Consider the following 17,988-nt stretch of genomic DNA (forward strand, 5'->3'; position numbering starts at 1 on the left):
CGACAACTAAATATAGAGTTATCAGCAGATATAAGGTGCAGATATATTAGACATATTATATAAAGCATTAGTATATTGCATCATGTTGGCACTGTGTTCTGTCCATAAACTTTATATTAAAAGTACGTCAGGTTGGTAAAAAGTGTTTAGTTTGAGTGCAGTCAGCGAGCTGTGACTGTGTGCATGTATGTGTCAGACTGAGACACACTCCTGGCAACTCATTGTTTTGATTCTACCTTGAATAGGAGACACATGGGGAGGGACGCGGTGCTCAGTCGCACTGACAGGAGCTGCATTCCAGCGAAGGTGAACACAAAAAAAGGGGTTAAGCCACTCCCCTTTCAACTGGCTGCATCCCTGGATTATTGCTAAATTCTTTCTGGGGTTTTCACTTGTCAGAACAAGCAGAGGCACAACGTCAGCAATATAGAGAAGAGCAGGCAGAGAGACACACAGAATCACAGAGAGTGCTAAGGTGAGATGAGCGAGGGCAAGGGAGAAATACAGTGGTTTTGAAGAGTTTGAATTTGAATTTCAGAGGGAAACAAGACAGGCTAGAGAGAGAGAGAGCAAGAGAGAGAGAGGAAGAGAGAGACACACACACACAGAGGGGTGTGTCATAGCAATTTAGTTCCTCAAGGAAGTACAACTCAACATTATCTTAAGACAGGGTGGCAGCAGTGACAGAAGCGCTGCAGGAGTGCTGTTTTTTTCAGGTTTTGGTTCAGCTCGTGGTGAAGATGAAGGGATCTCATTAAATCAGCCGGCCTGTGCTGTCAACCTGAGACACAGAGCAGAGGGAGAGAGAGATATCTGACACAGACCAGGAGGGAGGGGGACTCTACACACACAGGTAAGAGAACTTCTGCCATGTTAATGTGACAAAATAAATCCTCTGGGCCCAGATTAGTGTTATGTTCCCCTTTTTTTGTTCTTGGAAACATTAAAAATATTCATTGCCGACACCCAGAAGAGACAGACAGAATCGAGGGGATGATTGGAACAACTGTGTGACTTCTCTCCACTTCCCCATCTTGAGCGTGAGTTGGGAGATATGCACGTACACTCGCAGTCATGCTGGAACAAGTACAGCGGCATGCACAGATGCAGAGCTCACACATTTGTTTGCACAAGCTGGGGAGTTGCTCAACTCAAATCTCGAGGCAGTGGACTTTCCCTTCTTCACTGGCCTACTTTGATTTGAAGCATGCTAAAGTCAAAGATTAGACAGAAAAATGGCGCGATGTCACTCTCACTGCAGTGCAGATACGAGCCGTGGGCCTCAGCGGATGGCTTTACGCTGTAGAGCCAACTGCTGTCTGTTTCGCTTCCCTTTTGAGGCATCAGAGATGGGTGGCTGCGTTGAGCAATGTCTATTCAGGGGAATTGTGCAATGTTGAAAAAGAAACTGCAATATGTGTGTTTTGAGGATTTCAAAATGCTTTCTTGGCTGTGACTGAAGGTACATGGGTACAAAATGCCACTGAGGGAAGAGATTAAGAGAGTTAAAGTTGAGAACTAAATCTACACATATGAACCTACTGTTGCCCCAAGTTCAAAACACAAAGCGGAAGTGGCATTTCATGCTCATCGTGCACAGAAATCCTGTACTGATATTGTGAAATCCTCTTTGCTCCATTACCAGGAGAAAATAAAAGTTTCTACCAATTCAATATAGCCAACCTTGTAGCTCTGTGATGACCTTTCAACAAAAGCCTCCTTGTTTTCGTCTGATTGAGTGGTATGGCTTTTCTCTGTTTTTTTTTTCTGGAACATTCTCATTGTTCGGTCTGATCAAAGGCTGCGGGCAGCTAAAAGAGACCTAACCCCCTCCTCTTACCAGCTTCAACTCAGTGTACTCAACCTGAGGCCTGGTGATGAAAGTCAGTGAGGATGTCTATCTGTCGAGCTCGTAGTAACGAGGCCCTGCTGCACTCTTAGAACAGTGTGAGGCACATTTTTGATGGGCTGAGTCAAAGGGGGCTTCATGAATCGCCCTATAAGCCCTGTGGGAGGATTTATCTCTGTACTTACACACTCATTGGAAAGGGCACAAGCACAGTCAAAAACATGTTTTTTTAGCTGCAAAAACACCTGAGTGCAAAAACAACCGGAAACCACTTTTACTCAAAAAATGCACATCCACATGAACAAGTTCATACATGTAGACAAACACTGGGGCTCAATGCTGGAGTCATCTGAGGAATGCTAAATATTTACCTCTCCAGCCTGCCTGGAGGACTCCACCAATCAGCACTCTCTCTCCGGCTGTCCATTAACCCAACGTGCCCCCCCATCCCTGACTGTTACAGTAACTCCGACACCAAGTACGACCATCTCAACCGCTCCACCTCTGCTCTGTTATTTTTCATTTAGCTCCTCTGACAGCATGAGATCTCACACAGTATACATGAGCTTGTCAAATCCAGCAGGCATTTGAGGGGGAAACAAACACTTGAACATGTAATGCAGTCACTCCCTGGTGGATGTCAACAACAAACCAACGCTTAAAAGCCCTCTTCAGTCCATCTGTACCAGAAAAGTGATGCTCAACACTGAAAGCGTCCTTGATGTGATCGACTGAACGACGTCCATTACAGAAAAGTGGTTTCATGGCAATGTGCTGCCGTAACACAGAAATGTTTCGAGGCTCTCTTCAAACGGCCTCAACCTTCCGATAGATCTGCATAAAACAAACAATGTAGACGCACAGAAAGCCAAGCAGTCTCCAGCTGAGGAGTTACATTTCACTATGTGCAAAATGAGCTGATGACTACACACTGTGTGCATGTCCCTCAAATCCCTGTAGTCTTTTTAGCAAATAAATGAGATTGAAGCATGAATCTGAAATAGCTATCACGCTGCTCCACTTCCATTATCACCGTTAAGGGAAATTAATCTAATGAATGTTCTTTAATTCCCTACAGGGAACCCGAAGCTTTTGTAACAAAGCGAGCTATTAGAAATGTGACACTTGTTCAAAATGAATGGTGGTGCATGTAAAATGGAACATAGTGAGATATCCTATAAAAGTGACTGTTTGCTTATTATGAATGTTGTTGCTGGGGTTGGGGTGCACGCCAGGGACAAGGAGAGTCACAGCGAGAGCGGCGCATTTGCATGATATGATCGTTAATGCGTCTGGATCACTTTTTTCGTTTATTAGTGAGCCGTGGAGTCATTTGCTCACAGTGCTGACTGTGCATCACTGCAGCCGGACAATGAGAACATCATCATTTAAATAACACTGTCTTATTAGCATAAACAGGCATGACAGAAACACATTAAGGCAGTCATTTAACTGGCAGCTTACAGACAATATGCTGCTGCTAATGCACAGGGTGTTTCAATAATAGAGTCGTTGTTGTTTCACCCAAAGACAGACCCCAGGCCAGTAATTATGGTAGTTGTTGGGTTTTTGGGTGCTCACTTTCTGTACATGTTGCACCACTGATGTAATCTGGTAAAAGCAGGCATGGACCTGCCTCAGCTATGCAGTTTTCCTGCTTCTCAGATACTTGTCTACACAGGCCAGATGTGCAATTTAGTGCTGAAAATGACACTGAAAGATGTTGAACACTGTGCCTATAAAGGTGTAAATGTACGACCACATGACACAGGAAGTAGGAGACTATATAAAGCGGCCTGGGTGGCACTGATGCATGTAACAGATACTCTATGTTGATTCTCTGAGATTAAGCATAATGTATTCTACAAGGACACATTTGCTGCATATATTGTAAGAGTCATTGTTACTCTGATCCTTTCAATATTTGTTGTGATAATGGATGTGGATTTAACCTTATTTGGCTCGCTCAGTCTTTCTCTAATAAAAACATCAACTAAATAAAACATAATTGTAGTTTTCCTCTGTGAGCGATGCACTCCAAACCTGCCAGCTTTCATGTTAGGGATTAGGGGAAAAATTAAACGTAATTAAAAAGGAATTAATTCAAACTGTGTTGACAGTCAAAGATAAACAGTGGATTTTGTAGTTGTGTCATAGCGTGCAGTATGCATGCTGATGACCTCCCGGGGGGTTCTCTGTGATGGATGCTAGGTGTGGTTGTTAAAGTCTCAGAGGAGAAATTAAAAGCCCCCGCGGAATCTATTCCATGGTACTTTTCCCTTTTGACATCATATGTGCATGTCAGATACAAAAACAAACACAAACTGGAACTAACATGTAAAGGCAGTGTTTTAGATTTGACACAATGCTGAATGGGTTGAATTCTTAATAATTGTGTCACTAAGATGAACTTCAATGTCTGTCAAGAGTCGTCTGTTTAGGTGCCAATTTAAAGGTTGAATAGGCAAAACAAATCCTCAGATCATCTGGGAAAATATACATAAGAGAGGCAAACATATGTTGCACTCCCCAGCCTCCATCACAACAAATGGTTGGCTCTTGAACATGGCACTTAACCTCCAACTACTTCACTAGAGCTGCTTTTGGTCTGTCAGTAAAAGACTGAAATTACCACACAGCAAACAGATGTGAAAATGTTGCTCTTCCTCTTTTTTTTCTCAGGCTTTTTATTAATATCTTTGTTATTTTTGGTGGAGCGGGCACACCTCACATACAAGACACAAATCCAAATTCTGATTTCATACAAATCAGCTAGCTCATAATGCAATCAGAGACTTGCAAATATCTGCTTTTGTCTTTGTCTTTGATTGGGAGTTTCATGTGCAGTTTGTTATTTCAATCCTAATTTATTAGTCCTCACATGTGCAAAAGCAGTTTTAATCACTAAACTCTCTCGTCTCTGGGTTTGTTGTGTTTCCTTCTCCCTGATAATTCAGGTAGCCATGGAAGCCTTCAGTTCAAAGGACATCGTCATGAAGGCGCAGAAGAAGATCCTCAGCTCCATGGCCAGCAAAAGCTCTGTCCAAATGTTCATCGACGACACCACCAGCGAGATCTTGGACGAACTGTACCGCGTCTCCAAAGAGTACTCTGGGAATAAACATGAGGCCCAGAAGGTGATCAAAGACCTGGTCAAGATCGCTGTGAAGATCGGGGTTCTGTTCAGGAACAACCGTTTCTCCACAGAGGAGCTGGGGGTGGCGACAGAGTTTAAGAAGAAGCTGCACCAGGGGGCCATGACGGCTATTAGCTTCTACGAGGTACGTTTCCAAGTGTTTACCGTTTAATTTAAAGGATATATGAAAACTAAAACTTGTTTCTCAGTAATCTGAAGGACTCTTCCCTGACACAGATAAATCAATTAATTAGTAAATAAATAATACAAGGATACGGACACCACAAAACTAATTTTTCAGGGAGAAAATGTCCAAGTTCATTAGATGCAATGGGCTCAAAACAGTTACAATTATTATTTTCTGTATTCAAGAGTTATAAAGAGTTTCTTGGTGTTATTAAATTGCAATCACGAACTCAGTGACTTTAATTATGATTGTTTCCAAAAGTTTGAATTAAGGTGTATGTTTGATGTAATTTCCATTTAAGAATGTGTAGATATCCTGAGAAAAGACTTGAATAATTCAGAATTTACAAGTTTACTACTAATATATCCATCCATCCATTGAATTATATATTTTGTAAGCTATTACTGACATTCTTTCCCCTGGCTGCCGCAGGTGGACTTTACCTTTGATAAAGGAGTGATGGAGGAACTTCTGGCCGCCTGCAGGGATCTGCTGCTGAAGCTAGTCAACACCCATCTTACCCCTAAATCCCACGGTCGCATCAAGCACGTCTTCAACCATTACTCTGACCCAGAGCTCCTGACCAAACTGTACGAGCCCAGCGGCCCCTTCAGACCCAACCTCACCAAGATCTGCAAAGGACTCAACAAACTTGTGGAGGACGGGACAATATGACATAGAAACAATAAAAAAATGTCGGACAGAAACTGGGAGATCAACAGGCGGACTCACCTGAGACTCAGAACTGTTGGACAAAATTGGTCTTACTGCTGTTGAGGACTGGCAGCGCTAAGAGAAGCGATTTGAGAACAATGCTGCCCCATCGCTCTCAAAGAACATGTGGGATAAAAATAAAGTTGGTTGACACTTCCAAGTGGTGTGTTTAGAGTTGATATATATCGTACAATTGTGATATATGCTTGTCTACTCCGACACGAGTTCACAGAAACCAAACTTGAATATGAACTGGTTTATACTATATCAGCTGTTTCATCATATTATTACGTCATAATGTTAAATATTTGAGACCTTGAAATGTTTCAGAACTACTGATGTCATGTAATCTGGAGAGGAGGAGTTAAAACAGCTGGAAAGGTTGCATAAAAAGAACAGGGAACAATGCCACTGTAATGCAGCACTGCCATCTGGTGGTCAATACGATGCTTCAGCAACTCCATGTACTCTATTTAGTGAAGCGTCAATGCAGCAGCTAATAATAAAGAAAAACACCCCACAGTGGACAATTACTTACACCAATACTTTGCAGTCTAAGCTTCAAAACATGTTTAGAAGCATTAACAGAAACACTGACTCTTAAATGGTGTTGACTGCACTGCTTGAATGTTAATCCTATAATTCCTGTTTTTCTGAACACAGCCATTGACTGCATTAGGACGGTTGTTTTTTGGTTTAACATCACAAAAGGCATTGAAAATTAACATGCAGGGGGGTAAATTAAAAAAAAAAAAATCAAGCCCCAACTGGACACTCCATCTTGTATAAAAGTCAAATATTGTCATTTAAACTGCTAAAATATTTTCTTCTTTGTGTGAGCAACAATGTGAAGAAAAGTAAGTTAAAGTAGCAAGTTACAGAAAGCGGTCTTTAACAAGCAGTGAGAGACAACAATTTCTGAACATAAACATCTTTTTTTTTTTATTCTGCAACGAACTATACAAAAGTTAAATGAAATTTTTAAAAAATATATGTTCATAAGAAATAAAAACATTGTTGTCAAAATGTATTCTAAAAATATGTTGTTGTTTTTTTACTTTGGCTACAATTCTTCAGCAGAAACAAACCAATCATTTTATAAGCAACTCTGTGCTCTTGCATGTACAGTGAACATGATTCATGTATACTTATGATGCCTAAAGGCTTTAGTTAGATAACTTGGCCAACTTTACATTCTCAGGCTGTGAGGTAGCACTCCACACAGATCACTTGTTCAGATCATCATATGAACAGTCATATGACTGAACCAACTTGTGACTGGATTTTCATTTTTTAAATTTCACACTTGTTTCCCGCTTGTGAAAAAAAAAGCCCATCACAGCTATGGGCCATAATCTTTTCATGGTCTACAGTAGGTCTCAACAAATAAATAAGAAAGCTACACAAAGTGCAATATTCATTACAAATGTTAAAAGATGTTTTAACATCCCATTACAGTGTTTCCCCTATAGGTTCTAACCTGATTAATCACTCACTACCACAACACCAAAGTCTGTTCTCAAATTCAACATTTTAAAGTTTCTGTAAAAATGTTAATCAGTACTTTTGCAAATACTTATCAGCTAGCCTAACACCGCATAAACCACGCTTCAGCACAAAAGAAAAGAAGTCACTTTTAAGGCTGGTTCGCCTGTTCATCCGATCATTCCCATCTTCCAAAACAGGTTTGAAGATCACCAGTAGCAAATGCCAATAGTTGACTCTTCTTTGGAACTAATTATGACTGGTGTGTTAACCGCATAAGTGTATGCCGAATGAATCAGAGCAAACAATGACAAAAAGCTTCCTCAGTTCCCATGTTAATGGTTGCTGACAAGCAACAGAGCATTTAAAAGAATCATTTTTTTAAAAGTCTGGCACAGTGCTTCATTATTTTACTTCCAGCTAATTTACCTGGAGAAACAGAGGGCAAAACAGCACGACTGAACACGATATCATACAGCGTCTATTCTTAACTGGTACTGACACCTGTTTCTCCTCTGCTCCACTCTGTGTGCAGCACACTTCCCCCGTGTCTTTAAGTCTTACTGCCTGCACTCTCTAAGACACAAGAGCAAAGCACAATAATGGGCATGTGACATTTTAGCAGCGGCGCTCAATTAGCAGTGGCGTACAGTCATGGAAAAATTGATTAGACCCCCCTTGTTTTCTTCTTGCTTTCTTGTGCATTAAATGACTGGTACAACTAAAGGTGCATTTATTTGGACAAATATAATGATAACAAAAATAGGTCATAAGAGTTGAATTTAAGAGCTGATATCTAGACATTTTCCATGGTTTTCTTGATAATGATTTTGGTTATTATCAAGAAAACTACGGAAAATGGCTAGATATCACCTTTTATGAGTTAGTTTTGATGTAATCATTATAAGTGTCCAAACAAATGTACCTTTAGTTGTACCAGCCATTCAAATAAACAAGAATTTGGAGAGAACAAGGGTTGTCTAATAGGGTCTAATATTTTTTTTCCATGACTGTATGTTTATTTGGTTAACACTGCATTAAAATGTCCGTGTTAAATGGCAGTTTTTTAAGCTTCAAGTCCATACAGGAAGAGGGTAACTGGATATCTATTCCATTATCTGCAATCCTCTATTATCATAGAGGCCAAAAACCTCCAATGTGGCTCCCTGGAAAAGTTTCTTTAATGGTCAGAGTGACAAAACAGGAACATGTCACAGCTGGAAGATCTCATCTTCCCTGTCTCTCAGTTTCATGGTGAGTTTGGTGATAGTTAAGGGTACTGCCACATGTGATGCCTGCTGCTGCATTCTTGAAGAGAAACTGACACTCTGCGACCTTGTGAGCGGCGGCCAGTCTGAAGTCCTGCCGGTACAGGCTGCTTCCAGGGCGGCAACCCTGTGAAGAACAAACAGATGAGAAGATACAGTGAGTATGAAGACGGATATGACTCACACTGCATTCATCTTTGGCGACTGTCTATGATATTTTAATAGAGCACTGTAAAATCTCAAACAGATGTCTTATAAAATACAATAATATGCATTGAAAATTGTATTTTTTTTGCAGCATTTGGTAACAAAGCAAGTGGTGTTTCATAACAATGGAAGAGTTGTGTTAAGTAATTGACTTGGATTCAAAGAAGACGCCTGCACACTGCCTAAACTTGCAAGATATACATTTATTGCAACATATGTGGGTGCTAGAACTTCACCATTTGCCTGAAGGCATCTAAAACGTTGCGAAAAATATATATGTCTTGCAACTTTAGCCAGTATGCATGAGTCTACTCATCCCTCTCCTACACACCTGTCTATGATGTGCAAAGTTTTTCCTGTTCGAAGTATTTGACTTGGATCATGAACAGTAAAAAGTGTGTGTGATAAGTGGGAGTGACATAAACTAAACAAATGGTGTCACAGTATGTATTGGAATGCCAAATCAAATAGGAAGATCATAAAAATAGATAGGGCCAGACTTGACCCTGTCACACATAAAGCATGACTGTGTCTAAACAGCCAGTGTAAACAAGCAAGCACTAAGAGCAACACAGTCACCTTTTCTCTGCATCCTGGCATCCTTTGACAGCAGCCTGCTTGGACTGATTTATCAAGCCATCCAACCGTTTCAAAAAATCTACTGGAGTAAGGTCTGATGCCCTTTCTTTGCCATCATTTTGATTCCTCTCGGGGGATCTTCCTCTGCGCCCATTTTGAGCAGCAGAACTGTCTTCTTCACCGTCCCCTTCAGCCAAATCCTCCCTGTTACTACAGTGGTCCAAGTCTGACAGCACAGGGATCGACAAGGACTTCTTCAGGAATATAGAGTCGTTGGTGTAGAGCCTGTTTGCTCTTTTGATTTGCTCCATCTGTAAGAGAGGATTATCCCATCAAGCTTTTGTAAACGTGTCTTGTTTCACTAAAGCTAGTATGACTTTATTATATAAATCACGAGTAAGACAGCACTCAGTTTAATTAAAGTCCTGTGCTGCTTGCAGTTTGTTTTGTTTTTTGGGGTTAAGCATGTTAATTATCAACTTCATACTGTCCCACAATAACACATAGGAAAACAATAAGAAAAACGTTCATACAAGTGGACTAGCAGTTACAACTAAACATTCAATATGTGTACTTTGTACATCCAAATGTGTCAAAAAAGGATAATCCATGACAAGGCTTGATATCACAATATTATAGCACAATATCGGCTTTAAATGAATTTCTGAAAGAACAATAAGTGAATACAATCGACAAATAGTTTCAAGAGACATTGATACTTACAGATACTCCATACTTCAGGGCCAGGCCTTGCAGTGTTTCTCCTGGCTGAATTTTGTGCTCAATTCGTCTCTGTCGAACCGGAGAGAGCGGAGACCGGACCAGACTACCGTAAGACCTGGTCCTGCTCCCGAGAAGGAGGCCGTTTCCCCCGGCTGGCAGAGGCGCTCGCTCCCCGGACATGTTGGAGAACCACTTGGCGTGTTGGCAACCGAGCAAACGGTGGTAAACTGCGGTTACCAGCCGACTTTCATGTTGTTAACATCATGAGAATACAGTTTATTTGCGCTGAAGTAACCAAACTAGCAGCTAAGTTAGCCTGTTAGCTAAGTTGTCAACTTACCAAGCTGATTAACGTTGACGCTTGTTCTTTTTCCCCTAGTATCAAACTATGAATGCTTCTTGCTAACGTGACCTGTCGAAGCTATGCCACAACTTAGGACAACTAACTTTAAACACGTTTTAGTCACCATACCTGTCAAACCAACACCTGAGAAGTTGTTGTCATGGCTCCTGCCTACAGCTGTCTGCTGGCGTATGTTGCCATGGCTGCTGTGTGTGTTCACTGACTGGTCCCATGAGTCATCACATGCGCTGCATTTACAACGGTCGGAAAAACGGAAACTCATTGAAGCCTTATAAGATCAGATAAGATAGATCTTTATTAATCAAGAAACACACTTCAAAATTATAAATAAAATGTATCCTGTGGCAGAACTTATCGAAAAAAGGATTTTTGAGGTGGATCAATGTTCCTTTTTGTAATAGTAAATAGAAAATTAAATGATAAATGGTTTATGTATTTGTTTTTTAATCTAGTTATTTTCAATTGTTTTGTAAATATGTATTATGTAAATATGTATGTTTAGGGAATAACATTGTTAATTGAGTAGTGGAGAAGGGGTAGGTTTAAATAAGCATATGCTTCATCCTACTCCTTTTCGGACATGTTGCGTTCACATTATAGCTTTTGTTTTGACTATTGCTATTGTTGTTTTGATTATTCTCATTGGATTTGTTTGTTTTCCAGTTTACTTTGTTGTGTTACTTGCACATGTTCGAAATAAAAAAGCTAAACTAAACTAAAATGAAACTCTGGAACATCTGTTTTTCTTATGCCCTATCACAAATTGTTTTTGGTGTGACATAAAAATTTGGATTTCTTTAAAAAGTAATAATGTGCCGCCATTTGAATTAGATTATTTTTTTTATATGGATCATTTAGACTTATCTGTTTCAGACCCCATAAACATAATAATACTTTTGGGTAAATATCATATCCATTGTCCAAAGTGGAGAAATTCTAAGCCTTCCTTCTCTGGTTTTATTAATTAATTTAAATTATTTGTCTTATCCCTTAAAAAAGGTGAAAAGCAAATATGCCATTAAATCAAGTCTGGACTTTGCCCGTCTCCTGATGTTCTGAATTATAACTTATTTTTATTTTATTATTTTGTTGTTCCGATTTTTGTACTAAATGCCTGATAATATGTGTCTTTTTGTTTCTTGAACAACATGAAACATGTTTTGACATGAAACATAATAATACACATTGGCAGTATTGTCCAAATTTAGCAAAAATGATTAATTGTAAATTTAAAAAAAATTCTCCTGATAGAACAGCACGGTTTGATCCCCAATTTCTCAGTGATTAAATATTTCTGCTCATTTTTACTTTCTTCTGAGCGTCATACACCATGTTTCTCAAATATATATTTTGGAGTGCTTGTTTCAAACTTTAAAGAATAGCAAATGCGAGATATATCACGTGGTTTTGCCTAGTCATGGCTCAAGATACTATCAATATTAAGAAAAAAATATGAGAATTTATTGCCATAGCCAAACTCTTCAAAAATGCACCACCTAAAAGCTCAGCTGAACTGTATTTTCAAATACGAGTCTTGTATTTCCCATTTCGCTGTTTGTCCCGGAACGCAACACTGCTACCAGGCTTTGCGTTAGCTTTGTTGTTGTAGTGAAGTAGCTAGTCTGCTATGTTAGCCTGTTCCTGATATCTGTTTCCAGATTATCAACCCTAAATATGTCTTTTAAAAGGGAAGGTGATGACAAGAGTCAGTTGAACATCCTGAAGGTAACATTTGAACTCTTGAGCTTTTCTGGGAGATATTTCAGTGGAGGTTGTGCATGTTGTTATGGTTAGCATCCTTCGAGCTAGTTTAGCTAACTGTAGCCACCTGTGAGTTAGTGTTAGAAACGCATCTTTTTAAACTAGTAAAGAATACATTTATTCTATATCTCGTCTTGTGTTTCAGAAACGTCGTGTGGCAGATCTTCTGTCTCATTTTATTCCAGAAGATGAAGCAGCTCTCATGAACAATGGAAGGTGAAATTAACTTTCAGAGTTTGGGAAAGTAAATCTGGTAACTTGAGGATGTTTTGGTGCTGTTATGACTGGTATTAAGTTGAAATTAAAACTGTTCGTCCTGTTTTTAGATACACTTGCCTTGTGTGCTCTTACCGTCCCGTCTTTGATACGGTCGACACGCTGACAGTCCACAGAAACGGGAAGAGGCATCTGGAAGGTGAGACCCCGTCCAAGAGTCACTGTTATCAGTTTTCAGTTTATTCCAGTTTTTGGGAGGCAAAGTGGTGAGGTAGTTTACTTCCTTTACAAAGAGTATAGTGTAGCTTCCACACTAGTTATTTACAAAATGTACACTAGAGCTGCAACAATTAATCAATTAATCAAACAATAATCGATTGTTAAATTCATCGTCAAGTATTTTGATAATCGAATAATTGGTTTGAGGTTGGACAAAAGTCCAAATTCTCTGATTTCAGCTTCTTCAATGTGAATATTTTTGGTTTCTTTGTCCCTTTTATGACAAAACAAGAGATTTGAGGACGTCATCTTGTGGTTTGGGAAACACTGATTGATATTTTTCAACATTTTATTGACCAAACAACTAATCGATTATTCGTTTAAATAATCGACAGATTAATTAATTAATTAGAAATACAAGTTTTCCATATCTCAACATATGACTTTTAATTTGATGATTTAAGAAAACCACACGTGTAATTTATTGTACACCAGTAAATTATTGTGATAACTGATTTTCAACTTTGGCATTACTTATGAATATATTTTATCTAGAAGGGCAGATAAAATTTCCTATTACAGTTTGTCATTTTATTATTATTCAGAATAAATTAAGAGAACCAGACAGGAACATAATATTTTGGTGAATGCAGCAAGTAAGTCAAACTCCTGACAATTCACTTATTACAATGATCCATAATATTTACCATTAAGTAATCCAACTCATTGATATGCAACATTGCACACACTTGGAATGATACAGTCCGAGATATTGAAGGTATAGCTGTAGTACAATAGTAAAATGGTGTGGCAAATTTTCTCAAATTATCTTGTGTTGACAAAGATATTGGCTCACATTTATATCTTCATATCAGCCAACTAGAAATTATTAGAATTAGAAATTGCTCTGAAAATTAACAATATTCTTCTGATATTGTATTACGTCAGGATTGAAAGCATTCTATGGCAAGAAAGCTCGGCTGAAGAATGAAATAACCAAACGGCAACATGAAAACTACGTCCAGACTGAAGACACAAGGCAGGTTGGTAACTGTGACAGTTATGAGTTATGAGAAACTGTGAAGTTGCTGTTCAGTTGACTCCAATAACGAAGCTTTTCAGAATCTCTTGATACATGTAGTTGTATGGAAAAGGTAGAAACAGAGAGGAGTCAGTCAAACCATTTAACAGGCAGGAGGTCAATGAATCACCACTGGAGAGTAATAATATGAACAATTTAAGTCTTTCTTTACTGATTGAGACCGTTGAGCCATATTTTTGTCTTGTGTTGAAGGCATTGTGTGGCGCCCATGTGACTAACATATGATCCTGACAGATAACATTCTGCAACCAATTTAAAGTGGAAAAGACACAACTTGACGAAGCATATAGTCGCACTGTTTTTTGACTGAGCTCTCAGTAGGGCTGGGCGATATGTCGATATAAAAGATATATCGATATAGTTTTAAATGTGATATGGAATTAGACCATATCGCATATAAATGCTGCCCTTACTAGGGTTTGTCATATGTAGTTCTTTTGTAATGTTCGTTATTCTTTTCTCATATAAATATATTTATTTTGGAAAAAGATTGGCCTATTTTATTTCATAGGCTATTTTAAAAAAAAAAAAATATATATATATATATATATATAAATATAAATTATTTTTGCAATTTTATGCAGCTTTGATTTTTTTTTTTTTAATTTGTACTCCTGTTGTTATACAGTATTTATATTCATTTAAATAAACGGTTTCAATAAAACTACTTGTGACATGTCATATTTGGCTTTGACTGAACATTTGCACTCACTTTGCAATAAAAGTATCGGGATACATATCGTATATCGCTATTCAGCCTAAATATGTTGGGATATAACTTTTAGTCTATATCGCCCAGCCCTAGCTCTCAGTGACTTCTTTGACACTTACTATTCCAAATGCATTTTTTTTATGTTTCCAGGAACCCTCCTGTTCAGCCCCTTTACTGGCACAAACACGGAAACTAACACATCACGCTTTATTGAAAACTGTACCCTATAACAGCTGCCATACAAAAACTAGGTGAGTGAGATGGCTATTTGATTTACAAATTCCCACAAATAATTTAAAGTGTCAGAAAAGGAATGAAAGAAAAATACAATTTTAACACGAATGTCATTATTTTGAAGTACAAAATCTGAAAAAGGACTGCTGAGCATCGACTCAGAACCCAGTGAACGCTCTTCCAGTAAACCGTCATCTGAACAGGAAAAAGCATGTCGGAAAAGTGAAGTTTCAAACTGTTCATCACAGAGCAGTTCTAGTGGCTGCACAGCAGGTAAAGTCTGTCAGAAGAAATCTTTTATTTTCTGATTTTGTTGAGGAATAACCCTTGTTTGATAATGTTTTAACTCAGGGCATGTTTTGTTTTCTGTAACCAATAAAGGGTCGCCTCCAGACATAAAGGAAGCTGAGGCTGCAGTGACGCAGGAGGCAGAGCCGATAACAGCCCAGAGGAGGAGAGAGCTGGAGCACTACCTCAAACTGAAAAGGTGCAGGACTGTTTTTTCGTATGTCTGGCTGAAGTTGTGCATCAAGGTTTCAGTACATTTCATCTTCCTTTGTCTATTTCTTAGTGACGGGTGGCTGCAGGACCGGAGCGGCCAGTGGGTGAAAGATGAGAATGTGGAGTTTGATTCAGACGAGGAGGAGCCGACTTCACTTGACCCCCAACCTACAAGTCACTGAGAGGACTTAGGACTGTGAAACACAGATTGACTTGTACCACAGTGGTACATTCTGAGGACACGGTGCTGTTTGAAACAGCCAGGGCCCCATATGCAAGGACTTTTTCAAAGACTTTTTAGATTCCATGATTTTCCTGTACATCTACAGCACCTGTGTAATCCTGAGACTCACCAGTCATTATTTATTATCAACTGCACCTTTTAATGCTTTTATTTTACCAGGAGAATCAATTTACAGAATCAGACTTAACAGGAAGGAAAATTAACCATTTATTTTTTTAGATCAAATGACTGTCACTTTAACTTGCTGAAAATTTGTGTTGCTGTTTTTGTTACTCAGGGAGACCTTCAAGAGATTTGAAACCTTAAAGACTAAGAGAGAGAATACAATTTTTGAAAGAGTGTTCTTGCATTGGTGTTTTTTTCTGTGTCCACTCAAAAATTCCATTCATAGTTGTTTCCCAAAGTCTGGAAGACATTAATGTCTGCGTTATAATTACTTTTTAGTTTAATCGTTTGGGACTTCATTTTAATTATAACACTGTATACACCAAAGTACTTTGAAATATTGCTACATTGTATTCCAACCTGGTAAAAAAAAAGGGTTGTCAAACAACAAGTCAATAGTTAATTCAGGTAATCTAAACCATTTTATTTGGAGCTAAAACTAAAAGTGGCTGCACCCAAAATGTCAGAAATAATTTCAAAGTAAAACTCTGGTAGTAGTAGGTCAGAGATGAATCAGGAAGTTGGTCAATGGATGTTTGCAACAGACAGTTTGGTAACTACTGATCCCTGTCGCCTTTGCAATCGCTTCCAAATAAGTTCTGCTAGCCAGGGGGTTTGTCACAATCTGTCTGTCTGAGTTCATGTGTTTCATGTCCTGTCCGATGTCTTTTATCAGTATTGCAGAGTTCCCAGAGTTCAGCAGTCGACTTGTTGTGACTTTAAACAGTGTTACAAACTGACTTGGACAGGCGTATGTCTTCTTCATGGACCCCTCGGGACCAGAAGAGCAGCACTGAAAGCTGACAAACACTTGATTTTTCAGCTTCATGTCTCTTCTGACCTACAGAGCGAGTGAGACTATTTTCATCACCCTTTGTTGTCTATTTTCCCCCTTTCAATTGAGTTCCATCTGCTCTCTAGGAGGACTAATCCTCAGTCAGCTTTACTGTAAATCAGCAGCAGATAAGGCTGTATTGGTGCTAATCTGGGTAGTGAAGCCACCGGTTAGCATTCTTCACAGGCTGCTCGTTGCTATAAATTGGATAACACCGTCAGGGTCAGTGGAAGGGGGCAGCGGGACTTAACATGGGTTCATTTCTGATGACACTGCTAATATGTGTCGAACGCACGCTTCATTATTTTGGCGCTCAGAGCATCTACATCATGAGGAGGCACTTAATTTGATGGAGATCTTTCTCACCCCTGACATGGCAGCACTGTGTGACACGTAGACACTTGGAAAATGCTTTTAAGATAAACTTATCAACATCTGATGACCTTTAATTTCATGTCTTCCATTTCACTTAAACACTCCTCTGACGCAAATCTCATACAAGAATGGAAAGGAAAAAAACAATATTGTAAATATGTCTGTCAGTGTATGTATGGCACCCAGCATTACAATCCAAAAATACACCTGTTTTACTGTGCAGCAACGATCAAAGAGGGGAGAAACTCTGGGAATAGATTGTGGCGAGGCAACGCAGACTTTAAATTATTTTAAGATGCCAAATGTCAGCGAAAACTGTGTAGCTTTAAGAATGTGACCTTTTGAAAAGTCTAAAAATCAGCTTATTACTCGGCGGTCGTGTCAAGCTTGACATTAAGTCAGAGCGCTTCAAAAGAAATGAGGAAATAGGTCCAAGAAATGAGAGATGGTAGCGAAGGAACTCCAGCAATCCTGTCAAAATCCTCAGAGGTTAGCAGCTGTTTCTGTTCATAAATCTGTGTGGGTGCACCCGGGTGCAGCCCTCTTCAACTTGGTTCTTATATTTGGAATGAGGTAACTCAAGCCCAGTGGACTAGGTTTCGCTTCCCGTCAGGGTTTGGGGGGTAAAAATAGCTCAGGTGCTTGGGGGAAGTCAAGAGGATCAGGAGAGACTTTAAGGGATTAAAGCGCAGTGATTCTTAACATGAAGGGTTCATCTCGAAAATTATGCAGTATATTTCAGTCCTGGGGGGGAAATTATCACTTCATTTTCACCAAAGAGTGCTCAAAGAACGCAGCCATTGATAATGTTATGCTTTTGTAAATGATGGGCCTGTTAAATCTTACAAGTTCCACAATAAACACCTCACTTTCAGTTGAAATCCTGTGTATCCAGTATCTAACACAGAATAATGACACAATTAGAAGTTAATTTGAGATTCAATTCTGCCCAGTTTTAGCTGTAGATGCTCACATGCACCCAGTATGTGCCTTGAGTGCCTTGAGTGCATTTAAAGTGATATTTGTTCACTGATATTCATATATCCAATATAAAATATGTGATGTTCAGATAAGGTGTAGAAACAATAAAATTAAACTTGCCAAACATTTAC

General features: G+C 39.1%; 3 protein-coding genes across 3 annotated transcripts; 2 read left to right on the forward strand and 1 right to left on the reverse strand.

Annotated features, from left to right (window-relative positions):
• Nucleotides 1–385: 385 nt before the first annotated feature.
• tnfaip8l2b (tumor necrosis factor, alpha-induced protein 8-like 2b) lies at nucleotides 386–6,706 on the forward strand. The gene is made up of 3 exons (XM_059339418.1): nucleotides 386–853; nucleotides 4,807–5,130; nucleotides 5,605–6,706. Exons 2-3 carry the CDS (start codon nucleotides 4,813–4,815, stop codon nucleotides 5,845–5,847), a joined length of 561 nt encoding a protein of 186 aa, XP_059195401.1. The 5' UTR covers nucleotides 386–853; nucleotides 4,807–4,812; the 3' UTR covers nucleotides 5,848–6,706.
• A 95-nt stretch (nucleotides 6,707–6,801) lies between these two features.
• lysmd1 (LysM, putative peptidoglycan-binding, domain containing 1) lies at nucleotides 6,802–10,808 on the reverse strand. The gene is made up of 3 exons (XM_059339416.1): nucleotides 10,149–10,808; nucleotides 9,426–9,736; nucleotides 6,802–8,766 (listed from the first exon to the last, which is right to left on the reverse strand). The coding sequence occupies exons 1-3, from the start codon at nucleotides 10,326–10,328 to the stop codon at nucleotides 8,583–8,585; spliced, it is 675 nt and encodes a 224-aa protein (XP_059195399.1). The 5' UTR covers nucleotides 10,329–10,808; the 3' UTR covers nucleotides 6,802–8,582.
• A 1,239-nt stretch (nucleotides 10,809–12,047) lies between these two features.
• On the forward strand, nucleotides 12,048–15,840 carry scnm1 (sodium channel modifier 1). The gene is made up of 8 exons (XM_059340203.1): nucleotides 12,048–12,237; nucleotides 12,419–12,489; nucleotides 12,600–12,688; nucleotides 13,657–13,751; nucleotides 14,673–14,773; nucleotides 14,881–15,029; nucleotides 15,138–15,243; nucleotides 15,328–15,840. Exons 1-8 carry the CDS (start codon nucleotides 12,187–12,189, stop codon nucleotides 15,437–15,439), a joined length of 774 nt encoding a protein of 257 aa, XP_059196186.1. The 5' UTR covers nucleotides 12,048–12,186; the 3' UTR covers nucleotides 15,440–15,840.
• Nucleotides 15,841–17,988: the final 2,148 nt, after the last annotated feature.

This window comes from Centropristis striata, chromosome 8 (assembly GCF_030273125.1).
Source record: "Centropristis striata isolate RG_2023a ecotype Rhode Island chromosome 8, C.striata_1.0, whole genome shotgun sequence".
Taxonomy (NCBI): domain Eukaryota; kingdom Metazoa; phylum Chordata; class Actinopteri; order Perciformes; family Serranidae; genus Centropristis; species Centropristis striata.